This window comes from Spermophilus citellus (assembly GCF_964194105.1).
Source record: "Spermophilus citellus genome assembly, chromosome: 9".
Taxonomy (NCBI): Eukaryota; Metazoa; Chordata; class Mammalia; order Rodentia; family Sciuridae; genus Spermophilus; species Spermophilus citellus.
In genome coordinates, this window is record NC_138191.1 from 133602227 (window position 1) to 133627382 (window position 25156).

The 25156-nt window shown below is 48.6% G+C and overlaps 1 protein-coding gene across 5 annotated transcripts; it reads left to right on the plus strand.

Moving 5' to 3' along the window:
• The first annotated feature begins 11467 nt into the window (after positions 1–11467).
• ENO1 (enolase 1) lies at positions 11468–24952 on the plus strand. 5 transcript variants are annotated; one of them, XM_081309019.1, is made up of 13 exons: positions 11469–11655; positions 12078–12119; positions 14458–14551; positions 16612–16707; positions 17653–17711; positions 19996–20065; positions 20229–20362; positions 20744–20966; positions 21686–21883; positions 22668–22869; positions 23202–23310; positions 23607–23665; positions 24533–24952. In XM_081309019.1, the coding sequence occupies exons 3-13, from the start codon at positions 14467–14469 to the stop codon at positions 24600–24602; spliced, it is 1305 nt and encodes a 434-aa protein (XP_081165145.1). In that variant the 5' UTR covers positions 11469–11655; positions 12078–12119; positions 14458–14466; the 3' UTR covers positions 24603–24952. The 5 variants fall into 5 exon arrangements, with proteins under 5 accessions (XP_081165147.1, XP_081165148.1, XP_081165145.1 ...); XM_081309020.1 differs by having other exon boundaries at positions 11469–11637; XM_081309021.1 differs by lacking the exon at positions 12078–12119 and having other exon boundaries at positions 11468–11655.
• Positions 24953–25156: the final 204 nt, after the last annotated feature.

A 25156-nucleotide genomic window follows, 5' to 3' on the forward strand; every position in this document is an offset into this window, starting at 1 on the left:
TGTTAAGGAATTTGGGACCTAATCCAACATGATGGAGATTTGGGCCTGCTTTTTCTTCTATTAGGCACAGAGTCTCTGGTCTAATTCCTAGGTCCTTGATCCACTTTGAGTTCTGTGCATGGTGACATTTATCATTTCTTTGTGGTGAAAATATTCAAAGTCCTTTTTAATAGATATTTGAGATGTACAGTGCATGACTGTTAAATGTAGTCACACCAGAACTTCTTACTTTTATCTAACTGTGACTGATCAACTTTTCCCCATCCCTCCCTTTCTGCGACTCTGCCCAGCCTCTGGTAACCACCTTCCATTCTCACTTATGTGTGTTTGATTTTTTTTTTTCATTCCACATGTAAGTGAAATCATTAAGTATTTGTCTTTCTGTGCTCATTTCACATAATGACCTCCAGTTAAAAAAAAAAAAAAATCGTGGCCCATTTGAATGTCCTGAAGCATCTCCCCTGTGGTTTTGTTTGTTTGTTATATGTTTGTGGTTCCCCCCCCCCAGGTAATTTCAGTCTCAGGTCTTACATGTCCTTTTTTAATGTTTTTATTAGTTGTTGATGGACCTTTATTTATTTTTTTATATGTGGTGCTGAGAATCAAACCCAGAGCCTCACGCATGCTAGGCAAATGCTCTACACTGAGCTACAACCCCAGCCCTTACATGTAAGTCTTAAATCTGTTTTGAGCTGACGTTTGGAACTGGTGAGAGCTTGGGATCTATCTTCATTCTTCAGCACATGGGTAGCCAGCTTTCCCAGCACCATGTATTGAAAAGACTATCCGCCTCCAATGAGTCCTCAGTGCCTTTGTCAACTCTCACTTGGCTGCAGATGTGTGGGACTCCTTTCCTTTCTACACTGTCCTCTCTTAACATGTTTATCACAGATTCTGGCCCCAGGCATTGCTCTAAATTAAATTGGCAGGAGGGAAGGCTGCCTGCTAAGGAGCAGATCTCCTTCCCTACCTGCCGGGTTTCTGTTCTCGCGACTAAAAGGCTCAGGGGTCACTCTAGTTAAACTGGGCTAACTGGGCTGCACGAAATAACCACCAAGAGACACAAATACCTTTTTCTTTGGGGTCAGGGGTCACTCTAGTTAAACTGGGCTAACTGGGCTGCACGAAATAACCACCAAGAGACACAAATACCTTTTTCTTTGGGGTCGCTGTGACGGCTCCTCTGACCTTAAGGGTCTGCAGAAAGAGAGAGATCGAGAGCATGCGCTGACCCCTTTTATTGAGGAGAAGCTGTTCAAATGAGGCCAGGGGTCAGGTTTCAGGGGGCTGAGTCTATCTTCATGATGTCCACTGTCAGCAGGTTGACTGACACCTGGGTAGGCCACACCCCAGGGCACAGTAAGAGGAGGGGACACACACAAGGCACTTCCATGGAAGATTCTATCCTAAACAGGGCAGGGGGTTATATTACAAAGGAACAGGTGAACAAAGCTTCACCCATGGGGCTGTAGCAAGACACACCCATTTCTGTGACTGAGCGCCTCAGCACCCAGCTGGGGAGTGTAACTCAGTCACCCGTAAGGTTGGCCTCCCACACCTACCTCCTTCCATTAGATGCTGAGCTAGATTTCTCACTTCTCTTGAAAAATACAATGTCAGAGTCCAGGAGGGCAAAGGAGAGGGCCATATTCCTCTGCCTTTGACATTCCCTGGTTCCCTATGTGTATCCTGTAGTCTCCTGCAGTATCCTGGTTCGCTGTGAGTACCTACACTCAACACAGGTATAGACAAGCCCTGCGTGGCTCTGCCTAGGAGGATCTTCACAGGAAAGAGCTGGAAGTCAGGATAACCACAGGAGAGCCCTCTTACTTCCTCTTTCCAGGACTTTGCCTGAGAAGCTGGGAGGAGATAGGAGAAAATGAAGGGGTTCCTTCTGCAAGGGCTGAGAACTGGGCAGTTCACTTTCCAGAGTTCTTGAGCTTAACATGGACAGCTATGATGGTCTTAGATCAGAAAATACAGGGGCATCTTACAGAATTTATAGAAATGTTAACTTCAGGGCTGGGGCTACAGCTCAGTTGGTAGAGTGCTTGCCTTGTATGTACAAGGCCCTGGGTTCAATCCCCAGCAAGAAAGAAGAAAAAAAGAAATGTTAACTTCACTTCTTCCAGTGACACAGATGAGCAAAGACACAATGACTCAGAGCACCCTCTGGAGCCGTGATTGTTAACTTTGAGGGGCCACAGGCCCCTTCAGAGATTTCAAATACAAACCCTCACCACAGAAAATGGGTGGACATGCTCCACTGACATCCATTTCAGGTCCTGGACCTCTGACTGGCTGACCATGGGGTCCTGGAGAGATTAAGAAACTGTGCTTTGCAGTATACGGGACAGAGTACATCCACTCTTCCAATGAATAAATTCAACCCATATGCCTGGCTGGGGCATAGCTCAGAGGTAGCATGCACAGGGTATTGGGTTTGAGGCCCAGCACAGAAGAAACAGGACGAGGAGAGGAAGGCAAGGAAAGTGAAACAGCTCTGCCAAGATATAAGCTCTGCCTGGAGAGCAGGACATGGACCTGGCAGCAGAAGCAAAAGCTGCAGTGTCCAGTGAGCTCAAGACACCAGGAGGAGGGGACCCAGAGAGGGACCTTGGCACTGGCCAGGAATGCCCCCTCCTGCCAGGAGTATGTGAATGAGCATTGAGTTAGCAAGGCCTGGGACGGTGTCCAAACAGGGCAGACTTCTAATTGGAAGGTAACAGAAGCATCTTTGTCTTTGCTGGATTCCGGGATCCAAAATTCTGGTTGTGGAGCCTGGAATAAGAGGCAGAGACTGGTGTGTTGATTCTCAGCCTTGTTTCCCTGCCCCTGAAGGTTTAACATGTGATCTTAAAGATATTCTAAAAATCTCAAAAACATTGAAAATAATTTTAATTTGCCTCAATATATAGATTGCAAAGCCCTTGAGGAGAAACTGCAAGCTTCAGACACCAAATTCCCAGGCCCTCCTGGGAGAGTCTCGGCCTCTCCCCAAACCGCTCCCAGGGAAGAAACTGCATGTCATTTTGCAAATGGCTCATTGTCTTTTCCCCTTAAACTGAGATGCTCTCAGCCTCCTGGGAACTTCTCTCTGTACTCATTATCCTCATCTCTAAAGCCACAAATGACTCTGTGGTCATCATCCTCATCTTTGGAGCCAGAAAGACTATATGTCTATTCCCTTTGCCACAAAATAATCCTAAAAGGACTTGAGAGCAGCTCTCAAGCGGTAGCACAAGCTGGAGGGGTCAATGTGGACCTGTTACTCAAACCTGACTTCTCCATGACACAGCCTTCACACTAGATGTGATCCTTTTAAAGCCACTTAAGTAAGAGTAGCCACATCACGCTGGGAAAGGATTAGGGAAGCAGGAAAGGCAATTGCTTGGGTGCAAAATTCAAGAAGGTGCCAAGAGGGCTGGGGGTGCAGCTCAGTGGTACAGCACTTGCCTAGCAGTTGCAAGGCTCTCGGTTCAACCCAAGTGCCCCCCACTTTTAAAAAATGCCAAAATACATGATAATCAGGGGAAATCCTTCCTTCCTTCCTTCCTTCCTTCCTTCCTTCCTCCCTCCCTCCCTCCCTCCCTCCCTCCCTTTCTTCCTTCCTTTCTTTCTTTCTTTCCTGGGGATGGGACCCAGGTCCTCACACATACTAAGCTTGTGCTCTATCACTGAGCTACATCCCAACCCTGAAAGATCATATTTTTTTGTATTTTTTTTATTAGTTACACATGACAGTACAATGATCTTGGAAAGATCATATTTTAATCTAGTGTCTTAACAACATTACAATTAGCACCAAAATTCAATGACCAGCAAAACATCAACATCTTAAATAAGAGGACCAGTAACATGGGAGCCTTACACAAGAAGAAAAATATATGCCCTCAATAAATGGGGTTTTTTAAATATTTATTTATTTATTTATTAGATTTCAGCGGACACAACATCTTTGTTTGTATGTGGTGCCAAGGATCGAACCCGGGCCGCACGCATGCCAGGCGAGCACGCTACTGCTTGAGCCACATCCCCAGCCCAATAAATATTTTTTTATTTGTTTGTTTGGAGTTTTTAAATTTTACTTATGTATTTTGGTAACAGGGATTGAACCTAGAGGTGCTTAATAACTGAGCCACATCCGCAGCCCTTTTTTGAGACAGGGTTTTTTGCTGAGTTACTTAAGGTCTTGCCAAGTTGCTGGGGCTGGCTTTGAACTTGTGATCCTCTGCCTCAGCCTCCTGAGCTGCTGAGATTACAGGCATGTGCCACTGCGCCCAGCTGTTCTTTACTTTTTTATTGTATTGAGATAGGGTTTGATATGTTACCCAGGTTGGCCCCAAACTCCTGGGCTCAAGTGATCCTCCTGCCTCTGCCTTCTGAGTAGTTGGATCTATAGACACATAGCACCATGACTAACATGGTTTTATTTTTATTTTACATTATTATTTACTTTTATTTTTAGTACCAGAGATTCAATCACTGAACCACTTAACCACTGAGCCACATCCCCAGCCCTTTTTAATATTTTATTTAGAGATGGGGTATCGCTGAGTTGCTTAGGTCCTGGCTAAATTGCTGAGGCAGGTTTGAATTTATGATTCTCCTGCCTCATCCTCCTGAGCCACTGAGATGACAGGTGTGCCCAATCACGCCTGGCACAAAACCCTTTATTGATGGCTTTATGTTGTGACCATTTTGGAGAAATCATAAGCCAACTACCTCTCTATCATTCTGGCCTCTGCACTGCTCTTGATCTGCAGATGGTGGACTGCGTTCCCAGCATCCTGTGTGTACCACACCTTACTACCCGCCTGCTCACCGGGCTGTCTCCCCAGGATCACTCCTGCCTCAGGAGATTACAGGCGTGTGCCACTGTGTCCAGCCCTAACAAGGTTTTAAACTATTTTCTTTCTTTTTTCTCTTTTGCAGTGCCAGGGATCAAACACAGAGCTTTTCGGAAGCAAGACAAATACTCTAGCTCTGAGTTACTTCCCATCCCTGAAGTATTTTCTTAATAGTTGACTTCTTCCTGGAACATTAAAATGATTAAGAAACTATTTAAGAACTTAAAAAATAAGTATATTCAAACTTACCACTTTAAGGTTAAATACTTTTATTTATACCAAAAAAATAGAATTTATTTTCCTGGCTTTAATGGAAGCAAAACTATCAACAGTGTTTGTAAGATCTACTATAATATGCTCGAAATCATGCTGGCCAATCGCAACCCCGGTGCTGACAAGTGATCGAAGCCCCGGAGCAGGGCCACTGTGTACATGTGCTGAGTATGCACCAGCCGGACACCGACTGTGAAAGAACACCACTCCCTCGGGGGCTGTCTTTATCAAATTTTTAAATTTCCTGTCTTTAACTGTTTTGGCATATGTGGAAAGACCTAAGGGAGACGGGCTGTTATTGGCAGAGCTCGCTCTTGGCAGCCCCAGTGGTGGACCTCATGGAGTCGGACTTGGGCCTTCATTCCAACTGGTTCATTCCAATCGGTCAGGAGGAAACTGCAGGGCTCTTCCAGACCACACCGCACAAGACGCACATGGGCTCCCAGCTGCAGAGCACCTGGCCTCATCTCTAAAATGTCACTCATCAATGTCACTAAAATTGCCTTGTCACTGAAATGTGTGGGAGGAAGTGATGGCTCCCACAGATCAACAGACCAGGGCTCAGCTTCCTCCCACGTCCACAAGGATAGCTTCCTCAGGGTTTCTCAGCTTCGGGGCTTCTGCCTACAGCCTGCTCTGTGTCATCTGCCTGCAGTTGTCAACCGTCAGGCCCCTCCCTTTGTAGGTCTTTTTTTTTATTATTACTAAATATTTATTTTTTAGTTATAGGTGGACACAATATTTTATATTTATGTGGTGCTGAGGATCGAACCCAGTGCCTCATGCATGTTAGGCGAGCACTCTTCCTCTAGCCACAACCCCAGCCCACCTTTGTAGATCTTGAATCCAAACTCCCCAAGGCTGATGATCCACTGGCTGGCCAGTCCCCCATCGTCCACGGTCACATGCTCCCTACTGGTGGATCTGGACTACCTTGAAGGCCACTGTTGTGCTGACCTGGGTCCAGTTAACTATGCTCAGGCAGGAAAGTGGGGTTTAGCCTGAGAAATCTTTCAGAAGGGGCTGTGGGCCCAGCAGGCGCTTCAAAGCCTCTCAAAGGGGCAACCAATCTGCCTGGCACTTGCTTGACCTGTCTGGGGCAAATTCCGAGTCAGGTATTCACTAATCAGCTGTCCCTCCTAGCTCCAGTGACCTGTGAATTCTTAGCAGCATGCCATTACTATTTTTATCTAGGATTCTGCCTTGGCATTTGAGATCAGCCACTTAGGACACCCATTCAGCCGGTCATAAATCTACTCTTGCCTTCAATCTGCATTTCTCTTCCAGCAACAGGAATCTCCTGAGAGGCTCTGACAAATACTCTGCTGAACTTCATTTTCTCACTGGCACTTTCCTGACCATCAGGAAACTAAGTAGACAACAGAACTCCCAGATTAGCCAGGGAATTTTAATGCAGAAGGCCCAGGAACTTCTCTGCAAGGGAACTGGGAAGGGTTTGTAGGAAAATTAGGGAGTTTGCTCAAGAAACACCAGCTAATACCATCCTTCATATGGGGTTGGACATTTGGTAACTGGAACTCACACTGTGATACAATGTGACTGGCCTCTATGACTCCTTCCAACTACAAACTTGTTCTAGAAGAAATTCCACATCTAGCAGGCACATAAGCTTCCTGAGTCATGGTTGGCAAATCCTGAAGCTGTTACAGTAAAAAGCCTTGCAGAGCGTGGTGTAGATATGCAAATTAAAGGAAGGCTCCTCTGACTAGGTGTTGTGGCATCTCCTCCAAATCCAAGGATTAGGTGAGCTTCATCTTGGAGGCACAGGATGCTGAAACTTTGGGGGCTACGCTGCAGAGCCAGGCTGCCTGGACCGGTCCCCCAGTGCCTCCACTCACTAGCTGTTGCTTCTCTACAACTTGAGAAGATGTTGCTCATGTATAGTGTGCACTTAGCTTGGGTGTCTAAGTGGGGTTCTAGGTTCCATCTCTAGCGGGGGTGGGGGGGAAATGTGTAGATAACATGGAAGTCACTCATGAGCCTGGCGACAGCAGTAAATGAGTTATACATGTTAAGTGCCATGGTAGCTGGCAGGTGATAAGCAATATTATCAGTTCATGATGAGTGAAGGAGAATTTCTTATTACCTTGGTCCACATGAAGCAGTGGTGGAACCCATACTCAGTGAGAGGGTGGGACAGATGAAGATGGTAGAAAGCAGAGATTACCTGCTGCAGCTGTTATTTAGAGGTAGCAGTGCCTTCCAGGCATCTATCCCAGACTGAGGAGAGTCACCTTGAGAGGTCCGGGTGCATTCTCCTGGTGAAAGGCGGTGTTACCAAACACTTCCAAGACACAGGAGCTATTTTTTTTAAAAATAGTACTGGGGATTGAACTCAGGGGCACTTAACTACTGAGCCACATCCCTGCCCAATTTTGTATTTTATTAGCGACAGGGTCTTATTGAGTTGCTTAGAGCCTCACTAAGTTGCTGAGGCTGGCTTTGAACTTGCAATCCTCCTGCCTCAGCCTACTGAGCTGCTAGGATTACAAGGCTTGTGCCATTGCACCCGGCTTAGTTTTTATTTTTGAGACAGGGTTTCATTAAGTTGTCCAGGCTGCTTTTGAACTTGTGATGTTCCTGCTACAGCCTCCAGAGCACCAGGATCTTAGGCGTGGCACACACAAGTGTGGCACCACGTTTCCCATGCCCATTTTAAAGCCAACGTCAGCTAGACAAAGGAGGGACAGGGAAGGGCATAGGTTTGGGGAGACAGAAAGGAGAACACAGTACTGCTGTAAATGAAATCATGGCAGGCATTCCCCAGTCTCCCAAATGAGGGGATGGGAAGCAGGTGTCAGCGTAAGCAAGACCTGGAAACTGACACCTGGGGCAGCAAGGGGCAGGTGCCCAGTGAGCAGAGTCCCTGTGATGAGTTAATGAATGGAGTCAGGTGAGGAAGGAGTGGTGCTGTAGACCAAAAAGGGATGGTCTCCAGCAAGCCAGTTTCCGTGAGAGGAAAGTGTCCCTGTCTTGGTCCCTGAGCGCTCTGGGCAGATCCTCCCAGGCCCTTGAGCACATGCTCCTGTGTCTTTTTTTTTTTTTTAAGAGAGAATTTTTTAATATTTATTTTTTAGTATTTGGCGGACACAACATCTTTGTTTGTATGTGGTGCTGAGGATCGAACCTGGGCCGCACGCATGCCAGGCGAGCGCGCTACCGCCTGAGCCACATCCCCAGCCCCACAAGGAACCTTACTTAACAGCATTGTTAGTGTTCCATTTCTGAGCTGGAGGTAAGAACATGACATATTTATTTAGCAGTGCTGGGGATACAAACCAGGGCCTCAAACATGCTAGATGGTGTTCTCCAACTGAGCCACATTCCAGCCTGAGTGTACACAAATTTATATTCACTTTATGCCATCTCTGGTGTATATGAAATACTTAGGGATGAACAAAAACCTCTTGGATTTTTTTTGTTGCTGGGGAATTGAACCCAGAACCTTTTATATATTGAGCATATACTTTACCACTGAGCTATATACCTGGACCCCTCTTGATCTCTGATGAGGACTGATCATCCTTCAAGATCCTCCCCTGGGGGCCTTCTGCATTCATATAGTATCTTAGCTCTCTTCGGGCCCCTCATCCTGCCCTGATTTTGCTGTCTGGCTAGAGACCCTCTTTCATCAAGAGGTATTTCTCAGCTGACCATGGGTTTTCACATACATACTACGGATACTGGAATCAGTAATCCCAGTGAGTCATAGACTGCTGCAGATACACATTCCTTCAATCTTGGGATCCAATTGCAAATATATTGCAGAACTTCAAGATGTGGTATTCCAAAACTGGGCATGTAGCTCAGTGGTAGAGTGCTTGCCCAGCTTGTGTAAAACCCTGGATTCAATCCCCAGCCACAGACACACACACACACACACAATGGCATTCCAATAGCCTTGCACATTCATTCCCCCTCCTTGCACACCAGCTATATGAAAGCCTTTGAAAAGTAAAAAAATTGCTCAACAATTTCAGGAAAGTGAAAAGTAACAACTAAATGCCTGTAACAAGGTAAATAGCCTGGTGCTGACTGTAGGCAAATATGAACCCACAGCCTGTAATGGAAGTCCCAGGAGCTGTGGAGATGGGGAGGGCATTTGGCAGCCTGTGGATTTTGGAAACGTTTTGAGAACTTCTCTACTAATCATTAACATTTGAGGTGCAACTTGAGGTCAAAGTGCTGGCTCAGAATGCTGCGTGGAGGCCTCCAAGAAGGTTGAAACAGCAGCTGTCTGAGATCATGTTCTGCATTTAATTTCTTCCTAGATTCACCAGTTCTGGCCAGACATCAGTTACAAGAGCCCTGTTGGTCTATCTTTATCTAACCATTTTAATGTAAAATAAAAAAAGATTGTTTGGAGCATTTTCAGGGCCACACCTTAAAATTGCTCTGAAAAGAAGATCTGTCTGATTTCCTAAGGCTTAGAACTTGATTTAGTTGCTGAGTCATGGGGTTGGTTTTATGAAGCCAAAAACTTCAGTGTATTGCTGGTGGAATCAAAAACTGTTTGCAAAATTCATAACATTCTTTAATGAAACATTTTAGTTTCCTGTTGCTTCTTAATCAGTACAAATGCCATGGACTTCATAGCCCTTCACTTTTACCCAATGCTATGGAAACACTGACCAGGAGCTCCAAGGGACCAAAATGCTAGAGGTTGAAGAGGAAATGCAGCTTTTGTAGCTGACCAGAAGGTACAATAAATTTATTTGAGCCCCTTTATGGAAGGCAATATGAAAATAGGGAGGTGCATGACATTGCTTTAGCTCTCAGATTTAGACCAGGAGGAACCCTGAGAAAACACAAAAATAATCATAACAGAAAATGATCCTTGGGGGCTGGGACTGTGGCTCAGCGGTAGAGTGCTTGCCTAGCACGGGCGGGACCCGAGTTCTGGTTCGATCCTCAGCACCACATAAAAATAAAGGCATTGTGTTGTGTCCATCTATACCTAAAAAATAAATATTAAAAAAAAATGATCCTTGGGCTGGGAATATAGCTCAGTTGGTAGAATGCTTCTCTTGCATGCACAAGGCCCTGGGTTCAATCCCCAGCACCACAAAAAATAGATAGATAGATAGATAGAAAGAAAGAAAGAAAGAAAGAAAGAAAGAAAGAAAGAAAGAAAGAAAGAAAATGATCCTTGGAGTGTGTGAATAGCAGAGCTGATTTTAAAAGAATTTTTTTTAGTTGTAAATGAACACAATACCTTTATTTATTTGTTTTTATGTGGCGCTAAGGATCAAACCTAGTACCTCACTTATGTAAGGCAAGCCTTCTACCACTGAGCCACAACCCCAGCCCCCACAGAGCTGATTTTTAATGATTATCAGGGTTATGTGTATACTAGTTACTGGGAATTGAACTGAGGGGCACTCTACCACTGAGTTACCATTTCCAGCCCTTTTTTTTGAAATGTTGAAAGAGTCTCTGCTAAGTCACCCAGGGTGGTCTCAAATTTGAGATCCTCCTACTTCCACTTCCCAAATTGCTGGAATCACAGGTATGTGCCAATTAGCTCTATCAGTTCTTTCTTGATTGGAAAGATAAAAATGACCCCACCCAATACTTCCTGTTTTTCATTTGCCAAACCACCATGGAATATTACTTGTCTTGAACCTTCGGGCCTATGTAAAATTCAGTCCCAAGTCATTATATGTATGTTCACAAGTAAATCTGATCTAATGCCTGGGGGGGGGGGGGATGAAATTTCCTTTTAAAATGCAACATTAGCGGGGCACACCTGTAATCTCAGAGGTCTGGAGGCTGAGACAGAAGGATGTGAGTTCAAAGCCAGCCTCCGCAATGGAGAGATGCTAAGAGACTCAGTGAGACCCTGTCTCTGAATAAAATACAAAATAGGATTGGGGATGTAGATCAGTTGGTCGACTGCCCCTGAGTTCAATTCCAGGCACCAAAGAAAAGAAATATCATTAGAAAGGGCTGAGGGCTAGCTGAGAGATAAGGTTTGTGCCTACATGCCTGAGGCCCTGGGTTCAAGCCCCAGCAACAACAAAAAGTCTTACTGAGTTGCGGGCTGGGGTTGTGGCTCAGTGGTAAAATGCTTGCCCAGCATGCGTGAGGCTCTGGATTCCATTCTCAGCACCGCACATAAATAAATGAATAAAATAAAGGTTCAACCACTAAAATATACACATATGTAAATAAAATTGCGTAACACCAAGGGAAAGTGAATCTGCCTTTGGCTATCTTGGCTTGAGACTCGCGTCTGAGCCGGGGAGCAAGGACAAAGAGACGGGGTCACCTTGGCGGGTGGCTAGCGGCAGCCAGGCCCCGCAGCGAGGCGCGCAGGCGCACGTGGCCCGCGGGCCCCTCGCGAGAGTGGAGCGCGGGCGCAGCCGCTCAACGTCTGGACCGCGCGGGGTTCTCCAAAACCTCGTGGCCACACTGAGGCAGCAGAAGGGCCGGGCCAAGAAGGTCGTCACCAAGGTCGTGGGCCGGACGTGTAGTGCCAGAGCGACGCCGAGTGCGTGCCGGACTCGGAGTACGTGCCGGAGCCCCAACTCCTAATGCCGGCCGCGCCGCCACGCCCCTCCCCGGGGTCCCGGCTGCGCCGGTCCCCGCTCGGCTCAGGGGTCCCAGCGCAGGGGGCTCACCCGAACCCCGCCACAGACGCTAGGGACCCAGGGCCTACCATGCCCTCCAGCCCCACGTCCCGGGTCGCCGCCCCGCCCAATTTTCTGGCTGCGGCGACAGCCGCAGTCCCACCCCTTCCCGGGAGGTGAGGACCAGAGTGACGGCGCGCCTCGCCAATGGCGAGGCGACGGTGAGGGGGCGTCCCCCGGAGGCGGGAAGGGGCGGGGCCTCTGGGGCTGCGTAGGAAGTCGGGGCGGCGGCGCAGAGAGCAAGTCGGGGACTCCGGGCGCAGGTACCTCTCCGGCTTAACGCTCTTCTCGGTGTCTGCAGCACCCTCCGCTTCTTTCCTTGGAGACGAGATCCAGCAGCCAGGTAGGGGCCCTTGGGAGGAGCTGCAGTGTAGGCGGCGTGGGGTTTCCAGCTTCGGGGGCGGGCGTCGTCAGAGGCGGCGGGCTGGGCTCGCGGGGCGGTGGGCACGTGCAGGCTCCCGGCCCCGGCGGGGAACGGCGGGGAACGGCGGGCCGGGAGGCCGGGGTGCGGCGGCGGGCGCACCTGTGGGACGCGGGCTTCTCTGCGTGGGGGAGGGTGCGGGTGAGCGAGTGATCGTGGGGCGGGGTAACTGGGCCCGGAAAGTCCGCAGCGCACGCGACCCACGCGTGGCGGGGAACTGGAGGGCGCTTCTCCATCAGTATCCGAGTGCAAGGTTCGGGGGACGGAGAGACCTGGCCCGGGTGCGCGTTCCAGCGGGCTCTAACCAAGGTGGAGGGAGGGGCAGGACCCGAAGAAAGGCCCGGGACGTGCCCTTCCTCCCCTCCCCCCGCGGCGGCCCCGCGCCCTCCGCGCCTCGCGGTCTGCAGCCCAGAGTCTTGGTGGCCACCCCGTCCTGCTCCGCTACATCGGCGGGCGGTATTTCTTAGATGCTTGAGGAAACTGCAGCAGAGACGTTGGATAATTGGGAAGTTCTTCAGCGGACCTCGCCCAAGTTGGGCAAGAGCTTCCTGGCCCGCCACCCTCGGGCCCTGCTCAGACTTAGAAAGGATGCTTTTAAGAAAGCTTCCTGCTCGCTGTGGCCTCCACGTGGTCTTCCGTCGGGGTCCACTTGTGCTGCCCCCTGGCTGGGAGTTAAATCCGAGCAGCTAAAAAGCTGCGAAGACTTTTCTATCAACAACTAAAAAATAAAAAAGGATATGTCGCCTTTTCCTTTCACATCATGAAATTATTTCATCTTACATCGATAAAATGAATCCAATGATGAGGTACTGAAATAAAGATGTGTTTAAACGTGCACCCAAAATCTACATTGTAAATGTGGATGCTGAATTGTTATGCAGATTCATAATTTGCCAAACTCAAAGTTAACTAGAAATTTAAAGAATATCTAAAGTGCCTTTTTGGAATATGGACTAAAAACTAGATACCTTAACTTGTCTAGTGAACAGAAATCCATTGTTGCACCCACAACAAAGCCACAAAAGTGGGTTCCTAATCTAATTCTAAAAATTTAAAAGAAAAAATGCCACTCTCTCCTCATAACCTTTCAGAGATGTCGGTGGGGAGTCCAGCTAGATAATGGCTCCTGCACACTAATCTGGTTCCTCATGTCCACTTCAGTTTTACAAGTTGTTGGATTAGTTTCTTTTTTTGGTGAGCCCCAAAGGAAAAAAAGTAAGAAAAGGCGTTCTTTTAGGACTTTCTATGTACTCTTTGTTGCTACCATTTTAAAAATATATATTTATTTTTTAGTTGTAATTGGATACAATATATTTTTTTATTATTATTTTATTTTAAAGATGTTTTCAAAAACGCTTCATCCCTTGGTGTTCACAGAACCTTTCCTCTTTTTACAAATCAAAACATTCACAGTTAAGTTTTTGAGAGGAGATAAATTTTCTCTTTGAAAGAGATAATAAAATGTCATCACTGAAATCTCCTATTTTGCTAAAGACCCAATACTGCCAAATCTGAAAGTCCCAGAAAGTGACAAGAGCAGTTTTTCCTGGCCTCCACACTCAATATTTCTAATTCTCAAATTTCTACTAATTCAATTTGCTACTGTTACTTCAATTTTAATTTAATAAACCATGCCCTAAACTTTTCATTCTCCATTACACTACAAACCAGATTTCCCTCCTGCCTCCCTCTTGGCATTATCCTAGAAGGTTTTGCTTGTGACCTTCATGTCCCTCCTTCCTAACTATTTGTTCTTGGTCCCTTTCTTTTCCCAGGCCAACCCTCATTGTTAACTGATGACAGTGACCCATTTCAGAGACATTCTGCATGCCAGCACACATTAATCTTAACAGTTGGATTTATTTCTCTATGGTGCACACATTCTCAGGTTTCAGTTTTTGCTCCCTCCTCCATTTGTTTAGTGCTGGGGATTGAACCAGGGTCTGCTTGTGCTGAGTGATATGCGAGGCTCCCCCATTCTCCAGCTTTTCTTTTTTGCCAGTGCTGGGGATCAAGCCCAAAGCCTAGAACAGTCAAGGCAAGTGCTCCACCACTGAGCTGAACCCATAGACCTCTGACTTATTTTTGAGGAACAGTTCCCACTGCTTTCCAGCAGGATTGTCCCCACTAAGCAGCATTCATACATCCAGTGTTTTGTCTAGTGCAGACCCTTCTGGTCCAGAAACCCTCAGAACCTTTAAATGAATGAGCAAATGTTGTATTGTGTTTTATGGAAAATATGGATTGTGTTTCCCCACAGAGATTCACCATGTCTATTCTGAAGATCCATGCCAGGGAGATCTTTGACTCTCGTGGGAATCCCACTGTTGAAGTGGACCTCTACACCTCAAAAGGTATGTGCCACCTTTCTTTCCTTACTTCCTTCTACCATGCTTCATTTAAAAATCTGCCTTATGGTGGCAATGATGAGCCTGTTAATGCTGCAGCTTTTCTCACTGGTCTGCACGTGCATGTGCTAGTCACATTCCTGAAGCATCAGGGGATTGTAAGGCAAGAAGTCCTGGTCTTTTTAATTTTTCATTTTGAGACAGGGTCTCACTAAGTTGCCCAGGCTGGCCTAAAACTGCAATCCTTCTGCCTTAGCTTCCTCACCGCATTCAGTGCTTCTTAATATTAAAGCAAATTCTTACTGGATCCAAGGTCAGTGGTGCCTTGAGACCTTGTCCCTAAAAGGTGTCCCATCACTTGCTGTTGGCTGCACAGCTCACTGTGACCAAATAAGCAGATAGAGTGTGATTTGGTGCTCTCTCCTTGAGAGGCTAAAGGGGAGGGGTGTGGTGGAATTGGAGCACTCTTCTTTGTGTCTGTCCATTGCTCTTGAGCCCAGGGTCAGGGACAATTCAGAGGCTCTTATTGTCACCTGGCTATAAGTCCCCCTGGGAAGTTTTCCCATGTAAAGAAAACATTGACATGGGGACTCCTAAAGGGCTTCTATAGCCCTATGTCACCTCTACCAGTGTCCTGGCTGCTTTATACATGACATGGATGTGGTGGGTGCGGTTGGAAGAGCCTCAGGCAATGCAGAGCTCACCAGGGCCTGCCAGTCAGAGCTGAGTCACTGTCTGAGTCACAAGCCTGGAACTGGAACCCAGTCCTTCCCTTCCTGCCTTCCCCCAGCGCCCCCCAACACAGAGGATTCTGGAGTCTCACTTCATTCCCCAAGAGCCTTGAGATACCTGGCTCATTCAGCAGGTGGAACTTTCCACTTGGAAATTAGTTGACTTTAAAAAGACACCAAGCCCTAGAAGACTGTTGGGAGAGGGCATCTTTTAAAAAACACAAGATGATAGTTGTGTTTTTTTTTTTTTTTTAGAGAATTTTTTTTTTAATATTTATTTTTTCAGTTCTTGGTGGACACAACATCTTTAGTTTGTATGTGGTGCTGAGGATCGAACCCGGGCCGCACGCATGCCAGGCGAGCGCGCTACCGCTTGAGCCACATCCCCAGCCCCAAGATGATAGATTTAGGAGTTCCCACCCACCTTTCTTTTTTTTCTGACATATTTGGAGCTTCTTTAAATTCATAGCAAAATGTAAGCGCTGCCCCACCCAAACACTCAGGGCACCCCACCACCACCCACTATCAGCATTCCCCACCAGAGTGGTGCTTTGTTTCAGTCAGTGAGCCCACCTCACTGTGTCCTTCTCACCCAGACTCCATGGACTCCGCTCACTCTTGCTTTCTTCTTCCCTGATCAGTGGCAGGTGGGTTATAATCTGGCTGTGTCCTGCTGATCAGTCAGTCATTGCAGATCACCAGGTTTAAACTCTGGTGGTATTTGTTTGTTTTTCCCTCATCACCCATTTGCCTGTGTGTCCCCCACACCTCGCCAGCCCCTTGCAGCCCTCAGATGGGGGATTCCTTACAACTTGAGAAAGTCCGGAGGTGGCCATCCCTGTGCCTCTCCAGGAAGAGCCTGGGGGCTGGTTTCTATAGTTGCAAGATTGTGATTCAGTGTTACCTGGTGTTTCTGAACTAGTACCTTTTATTGTCTTTGTTCCATCCTAATTTCCAGTTTCCTGTTGGGCAGAGAACCCCAAAATAGCATTTATCCCTGTCCAAACTGAAACAAATGAGCCATAGAACATCTTCAATTCCCTTCTTGGCTCCAGTTCTGTTTTTGTTGGGCAGAGCTTCCAGTGGCCCACACACCAGCTGTAGGCTTGTTAGAGATGCAGGCCCTTGACCTCCTCCTGAGTCTGCATTTGCCTATGTGCACATTCAGGTCTGAGGAGCTCCTGTGGTTTGCAGTAGGGCTACCCAGATGGTAGAAGGAAGTAACAGTGTAGTGTTTCCCAGTGACAGATGCTGCCCGTGAGTAGGAGGGAACTGGGCTTGTGCTCTTGCTCTGTTTCTTAATTGCAATATATTTTTTTTTTCCCTTTCCTCCAGGTCTCTTTAGAGCTGCTGTGCCCAGTGGGGCCTCAACTGGTATCTATGAGGCCCTAGAGCTCCGGGACAATGACAAAACTCGCTACATGGGGAAGGGTAAGGCTTGGAGCCCACACCTACCTCTGCAGTGAGTCTGAGCTAGCCTCCTGTCCCTAGCCCCCTCCTGGCCTTTCCCAAACCCACCCCTTCTCCCTTTTTTGAGGGGTAATGAATAGTATATCCCCTCTATAGTCAGGATGAGCCCTGTGCCAGCATATGGGAGAGCCAGCAGAGCTGGCTTATTGGTTTTGGGGTTCCCAGGCCTCGGAATTTGGGCCAGGAGTTTTAGTGCTTCTATCTATCTATTGCTCTTCTGTCCGGTCTGGAATACTCCTTCCTAGTCAGGCCACAGATCCCAGACATGAAAAGAAGGCCTGCAGCCTCTACCAAGGGAATGTCTCCCCTCCTCCCATTGCGTCTGGGCCTTCTGATCCAGGCCTGCCATTGACAGGAGCCTTCTGATGGGTTATTGCAGTTGGTTTTCTGTGGACTTGATTCACACAAGCACTGCTCTGGCGAAGTTAGTTTTTATGCACCTTTGACCTTTCTGGAGATGGAAGCCTGGTACCCATGTCACAACAAAGCACAGAGGGCTAGACTATGTCTTCTCAACAGGGTGATAACAGTCCTCAGGAACTGAGAATTGGTTCTTTTGGGTTGGGCAGACGTTTATAACATAACCATAAACAGGTGGTATAGCACATCTGGAACATTAAGATTTCAGGGGAATAGCAACTGGGGAGTGTCCAAAAGGGCCACAGGGAAGGGCAGTCGTGAAGTTGGCTGAGGAACACAGCAGAAGGGAAGGCCGTGTGTCCCCTCCCACTTGGTGAGAGCTGTCTCCACATAGGCATACTACCCTGTTCAGTGGGTCAGCATCAGAAGACACACCCAGACCCTGACACTCCTGGCCCTCCTGTCTCTGCTCTCTCCCATCCTGTCCTTTACAGCCTCTTCTCTTCTGAGTCTCTCTTTCCTTCTCTGTCCACCTCTACTGGGCAGGCGTCTCCAGACCCGTTAAGTATGTTAATGAGTTCCTGGCGCCAGCCTTGTGCACTCAGGTAACCGTTGGGCATCGTCTAGTGTGCAGCTGGTGTTTCCAGTGCATGGTCTTGCAGACTAACCTCAGAATATTCTGAGCTGGTTGCTCTTTGTGCGGCTCTAACCCCTTGGGGTCCTAGGTAAGAGCACTCAGACTGGGCTGGAAAGTTGATTCTAGGGGAATTGGGGTGGAATTTTCAAGAGCTCCATGGAGGGTCTTGGTGGACTTCTGGGTCTGCATAACCACTGCTTTTCCAGCAGTGCTGCTCAAGCCTGTATTTATTAATGCAATTTGGTTTGATTATTCCTTCTAGGTGTCTCAAAGGCTGTTGAGCACATCAATAAAACTATTGCACCTGCCCTGGTTAGCAAGGTAGGACCTTCTCCCAGTAACTAATGCACATCAGTACCAATCGGGCAAGTTTCAGGCCCAGAGCCTCTTCTGTTCACACAGCTTATTCTGAGAGCTGTAGAAGCCAGTTGGATTCCCATTGTGCTTGAGTGTTTTGTGCATGAACAGTCTTACCTACTCCCTGTCTAGTGTCCACTTCTATTAGCATCCGGAACTGGACCAGAAGAATGAAGAGCACTCCAGAGCCCTTGATTTTCTCCCCCCTGCCCCTTCCCTGCAACTGTCTTGATAGAAATTAGGTCCAGATTTGTTGTTTGTTTGTATTTGTTTTTGTAGTGCTAGGGATTGAACCTGAGGCCCATGTGTGTACACTCTGGCTCAAAAATCAAAGGGCTAGGGCTATGGCTCAGTGGTAAATCCCCAGTACCTAAATAAAAATATAAATTCAGTAGGTGAAACAAAAGAAGTGCTGTAGGTAAAATAGGGCTGGGGACTTGACAACCAACCTCAACTTCCCTGTGGCCCTTCATTCTCTCTGCTGTGTTCCCTAGATGGGAAGGGTCTGCTCACGCTGTCCAGACCAGCCACAGCAGTCTCCTGCTTCTCCTGGCATTGGATGTTCCTTTGCCTTCAGGGTCTCCGACTAGCTTATTCTGGCCTTTGTGGCACTGTCTAATTAGTCCTACCTATGAGTCCCTAGATGAAATTTCCTCATTACCACTCAGCCTACATCACCCTCTGTTCTGGTCTCTTGAGCACCTCCTCGTGCTCCTTGTTCTGCCCTTCTGTGCCCTCAAATGGCAAGGCTAAGGCAGGGCCCCTCCAGGAAAACTTTTAGCTGAATTGTTTATGAGGATTGGCCTGGAGTAACTGCTTGCTTTCTCTATGTAAGAGACATTACATATAAAACCATGCATCATTATGGTTGGATTATAAAGTTTTTTTTTTAATATTTTTCAGTTTTCGGTGGACACAACATCTTTATTTTATTTTTATGTGATGCTGAGGATCGAACCCAGCGCCCCGCACATGCCAGGCGAGCGCATTACCACTTGAGCCACATCCCCAGCCCAGATTATGAAGTTTTTGAAACAGTGCTGAAGCTGAATTTATTATTTTGGTACAAGGGGTTGAACCCAGGGGTGCTTAACCACTGAACCACATCCCCAGCCCTTTGCATTTTGAGACAGGGTCTCACTAAGTTTCTTAGGACTTCCCTAAGTTGCTGAAGTAGTTGTAGATGGTCACCTTTATTTTTTATATGGTGCTGGGAATCTAACCCAGTGCCTCACAACATGCTATGCAAGTACTCTGCTGCTGAACTACAACCCCAGTCCCAAAACTGTTGCTTTCAAGGTGCTCATTTTGGGAGTGGGATGGTAGCTCGATGGTGAGGTGCTTGTCTCACACTTATGTTAAGTGGTTTTAGACAACCTGCAAAAATCACAATCCCATCAGAGAATGGCTGTCATTTGGTCTTGGCTAAGAGAGGCAGCCACAAAGCCAGCTTTTGCAAGGCCCAGCTTATTTGAGTGAACAGTGAGCTTTGTTATTTATTTATTGCCCCTAAAGACTTACTCTTGTTTGTATTAGTAGTTTACATAGCATGTGCCAGGCAAGTCTGTCTGGTATTATGTGACCCTGAACTCAGGAGGTAGTCTGTACAGCCTCCATTGTTGGCCAAGAGAAATGCCAGACACCATAAAGCAAGTAAAAGGCAGTCTGTGTATGTCTCCTTTTGTTTTTTGTTTTCTTTTGGTCTTGAGGAGACGACCCATGGCCCCTACACACTGAGTACATACTACCATAGCTCCACCCCCAGCCCTTTGCCTATAGAATCGACATAGAGCACAGAATTGATTTTGACTCTGCACCATTCCAAAGTTTGATGGATTTCATGGCAGAGAGCAAAGATTCTGTGGTTGGCCCTCACCCTCCTCTCTCCCCTGCAGAAACTGAATGTTGTGGAGCAGGAGAAGATTGACAAACTGATGATCGAGATGGATGGAACAGAAAATAAATGTGAGTGGCCTGAGTTAGCAAGTTTTTGCTGGGGATGATTGGGATCTCCTGGAGACCTTTTTAAAAGCTCAGGAAGAGGCTGTGCAATCCAGAACCAGGAACTTGGTTACAGGCTGACTCTTCTGTTTATTTGCCTCACCTAATTTAACTAATTCCATTCCAGCTAAGTTTGGTGCGAATGCTATCCTGGGTGTGTCCCTTGCTGTCTGCAAAGCTGGTGCTGTAGAGAAGGGGGTGCCCCTATACCGCCACATCGCCGACTTGGCTGGCAACTCAGAAGTCATCCTGCCAGTTCCAGTGAGTGGCTTGTTGGAACTTTCTAAATGGGGGGGTGGGAGTTCTTCCTGGGGATACAAGAGCCCCTGTGCCTTGATTTCCTAAATGTGATTCCCAACACAGTGGATATAAGGGGGCCCTGAAGGTCTCAGCCTCAAAGAGCAGCCCTCTGTCCTTTGCTAAGTGCATGATTAGTGACCTCCCGTCTCCCTGGGCCCAGGCCTTTCATTGGGACTAGCAGTGCTTTCCTTGTCAGGGTGAGAGTGCACTCATGTAGTGGCTCCTCCTGATGGGAACTGTCACAGTTCTCGGGTCCTAGTGAGCATTCCACAGCCATCCTTGGAGCCTGCCTCCTGTGTGACCCAGATGGTAACTGGAGGGTTTGTGGGTGCCTCTCTGCAGGCGTTCAATGTGATCAACGGTGGTTCTCACGCTGGTAACAAGCTGGCCATGCAGGAGTTCATGATCCTCCCTGTGGGCGCTGAGTGCTTCAAGGAGGCCATGCGCATTGGAGCAGAGGTCTACCACAACCTGAAGAACGTCATCAAGGATAAATATGGGAAAGATGCCACCAATGTGGGTGACGAAGGCGGGTTTGCTCCTAACATTCTGGAGAATAAAGAAGGTAAAGATGCTGGAGGACCTGCCATTGGGGCGTAGGAGCAAGACCCTGTGGACAGATTTGGGAGGGAAGTTTCCATCTGGGGACTCATTGGGTAAGGGCCAATTAGTGCCACAAAGGCCAGGCCAAAATAAGCCAGAGACCAGAAGGCAAAGGAGTACCTTCCTTCCCATCAGTGCACAGGGCAAATTCACTGGTGTTGGAGGAACCCAATTAGGACGCTGTGGCTGATGTGAGCTGCCTGGGCTGGCCCCAGACTTGCCATCCTCCTGCCACAGACTCCCATGTAGCTGGGATTGCAGGCATGCACTGCCACAGGAAGCTTAAGAGGAGGCCCTGGTCCTGCCTTGCTTTAGCTGCGGGAGACCTAAGAGCTTGGAGGGGGTCTTTGAGCAGGAGCCTTGGGGCTATGAGGCAACCCTTAGTCCTGATCTCAGTGGAACAGCCTGGAGATGTCCCTTGCTGCCCAGGACTCCCTCTTGGATCCCAGCCTCGGCTCTATTTAAAGCCTGTCCCTGGTATAGCTGATCTCTGCTAGTCTCACTGTAACTGTATCCTGGACATCTCAACTGTCATAGGTGCTGAATTTGGGAGCATTTGTCCATGAGAAAGGGCTATTTTCTTAGGTGATGCTTCAGGGACAGAAGGAAATAACTGGTGTCCTCAGAGCTGGTAGCTCCTGGCCACTGTCTCTGTTACCACACTGCTGCTCCTCTCCCCAGCCCTGGAGCTGCTGAAGACCGCCATCGGGAAGGCTGGCTACACTGACAAGGTTGTCATCGGCATGGATGTGGCCGCCTCTGAGTTCTACAGATCTGGGAAGTATGACCTGGATTTCAAGTCTCCTGATGACCCCAGCAGGTACATCACACCTGACCAGCTGGCTGATCTGTACAAGTCCTTTGTCAAGAACTACCCAGGTGAGTGCTCTGCGGAATGCTACACGCCTCCCCAAGCGGGGGTTTCTGGGTAATGAACATAGCACACATAACAGTGGTTCCTACTGTGGGGAGGACTCTAGGACATGGTCCTTTCAGTACCAGCAGGGACATCGTGTGAAGAGGTGTGCACCTTAGATGCTGTCACCACAGCCACAGAGGGCAGATGCATTCCACACTCCCTCACACAGGGGGAGGCCAAGCTGTGGGTCCTTTGTGGCCCTGTGAGCAGGCTGGGCTGTACCTGTTGCACACAGGATAAGGACTGCCACTGCCGTTTTGCAGGAGAAGAAACTGAAGGCACAGACTGTTATGATAACTTGCCCAAGAGTGCACAGCAACTGGTGGGGCAGGAGTTCAGACCCAGAAGTCTAACTCCCTTAGTTAATTATTGTACTTGGGAACTTTGGATTGAGCCCAGACCCAAACTCAGGCCTTCATGCTTTTTAAAAATACTGTTTTGGTACTGGGGGTTGAGCCCAGGGCCTCATGCATACTGGATGGGTGCTCTACCTGTGTGCTTATTCTCAGTGATACTACATAAACCTACCATCTAGGCAGGTAAATATTCCCCTTTAAGAGAAAGACCCTATGGGCCCAGGCTAGCCACCTTTGTGCTGCTGCAGCTTTGGTAGGCAGTGTTTTCCTCTCACAGGCACTGTCTGTCCTGTGAGAGGCCTGCAGCGGGTGCTGTGAGCCGAGGAGCAGGGCTCCAGCTGTGGGGCCCAGAGGCCAGCTCACTCTGACAGTGTGTCTCCTTCCCTAGTGGTGTCTATCGAAGACCCCTTCGACCAGGACGACTGGAAAGCATGGCAGAAGTTCACGGAGAGTGCAGGCATCCAGGTGGTGGGCGATGATCTCACGGTGACCAACCCCAAGCGCATTGCCAAGGCTGTGAGCGAGAAGTCCTGCAACTGCCTCCTGCTCAAAGTCAACCAGATCGGCTCAGTGACTGAGTCCCTCCAGGCGTGAGTGCCTCGCAGAGGAGCACTGTGGGATGGCTAGGGTACCCTGAAAGTGTAGTAGGGTTCACGGCTGAATACAGAGTAGGTGGTGGCACATGGGGGGCTGGGGTGTTGAGCAAAGGTTGCTTGGGCCTGAGTCCATGTGACTGTCCCTTGGAGAGTGTGGCTCAGGAGTGAGCACTGGGAAGAGCTCTGCAAGAGGAGACTGTTCCCCAACCAGGAGGCTAACGCCAGGGTTTGAGTGACCTGGGGCTGCAGTGGCTTCACCCCCTGTTGCTGGGCTCTGGTGAGGGCGAGCAGGGAGCTCATGCTGTCTCGGTTTTGTCGCACTTCAGGTGTAAGCTGGCCCAGTCCAACGGCTGGGGCGTCATGGTGTCTCATCGCTCTGGGGAAACTGAGGACACCTTCATTGCCGACCTGGTGGTGGGACTCTGCACTGGGCAGGTAAGGGCTCCTTGGGCAGAAGGTTTGTCCTAATTTCCTCTGAGGTCAGTTCCCTGGGAAGACCCAAAGCCCGAAGGTGGGTGGGAGCTGATGGTTCTGCCTCTTGTTGATACTGTCCTCTGTACAGCTGCTGTGGCTAACAAGCCTGAACAGAACAGGGTCACAAATGCCCTGCCTGGATGCTTTGCCCCTCCATGTTCTTAGGGTCCTCCTTAAAAATTGTTCTCCACTGTGGTGCCCTCCCCTTGCCCCAGGGTGTCCCACAAGGAAGCACAGCCTTTGCTTTCTCCCTGCAGATCAAGACTGGTGCACCTTGCAGATCTGAGCGCTTGGCCAAGTACAACCAGCTCCTCAGGTAAAGAGGCTTCCCTGCAAGGGCTGGGGCCAGGGTCTGCACTAAGCGTGGTGCCCTCCGCTTCTGGTCTGGGGGTGTGTGCCCTGGGCACATATCACAGGAAGTCAGGCCTGGAGTTGGCACAGGGCCAGCACATTCTCTCAGGTGCCTGACGATGCCAGGCCAAAAGCAAAAGTCTGTTTTATCTGTGCTGCCCTTTTCTGGTGGGAGGCAGAACTGGTTCCCTTTGACAGTCAGTTCCACCTTACTTGGTCTTGAGGATAGGAAACCAGGGCCAGGTGGGTGGGTGTGCTATTGTGTGCTGCTGGGTGCCCTGGCCCCCTTTGCTGTCTCCTTGTGTCTTGGGGAGGCCCAGGACACAGGAACACTTGTCCCTTGAGGGAAAAGGAGCATCTATTTTAAAACTTCTCCCACATTATTCTTTCTTCAAAACTTTACCCTGAAAGGTTTCAATGCATTAAGAAAAGCCACTCTCCCTATTATATGGCCCCTGTTCATTATGGGCACCAGGACCCAAATAGTGCCTTGTGTCTTCTAATAATTTCTCCCTCCTTTTTTCCTAAGATGTTTATTGAGGAAACTGGGTGATTCTCTCATTTAAAAAAAAAAAAAAAAGAAGTGTTAGGAAGTGCTCATACTGGCGTCTGTTCTCTGCCCTTCAGAGTGGAGCAGTGGGGTGGGGCGGGGAGCAGATCCTCCTGGCCTGCTGGGAACAGCCAGGTTCAGGAATGAGTTGGATAGGCCAGAAGGGGTCCTCACTTTGTGGGAGGAGTGGAACTGTGTCCCTGCTGCACTTGTGAAATAAGCCTCCTGGGTTGAGACCAGCCCTCCTCACTCCCTCTTCGTTTATCTTTTGTGCCTTCCAAGAATCGAAGAGGAGTTGGGTGACAAGGCGAAGTTTGCCGGCAGGAAATTCCGAAACCCCCTGGCTCAGTAAGCTGGGGCAGGTGAGCCTGAGCCCTCGGCACCATCTGGAGATTAGATCCTCAATTAGATTCTCCTCCTGACTTAGCGTGGACAGCTCAAGCCCCACCAGTGCTCGTGGAGCCTTTGGTGGTTAGCTCCCCTCTCCCACCACTACTTCCTTAGTGCTCCTGCAGAAGCCAAGGTGACCACCCAGAGCCCTGTTGGAAACCCTCACAGTGTAATCATGTGACTGGCCTGAATCAGCGTTCTCAGCTTGCTTCCCACCAAGTGTCCAGAACTATGTGCTCCTCCAGTGTGGCTACAGGCAAGGTCCCCAGTGGTTTCCTATGCAAAATAAAGAGCCTCAGTGACCCATAAGAACACTGCCTCTGTGTGTGTGTGAATGCGTGAGAGACATGGAGGAACTGTCCCTCAGTGCTCATTCTGTCCTTTGTGTCTAGAATTCCTAGGGCCCTTGGAGCAGTGGGGTATAAGCCTGGAAAAGCTGGAGGCTTTAGTTTGTGTCCGAAAGGGGGGCAGAGGGGTCTATGGAGGGCGTATGCACCTTAAGGAGGATGAAGGTCC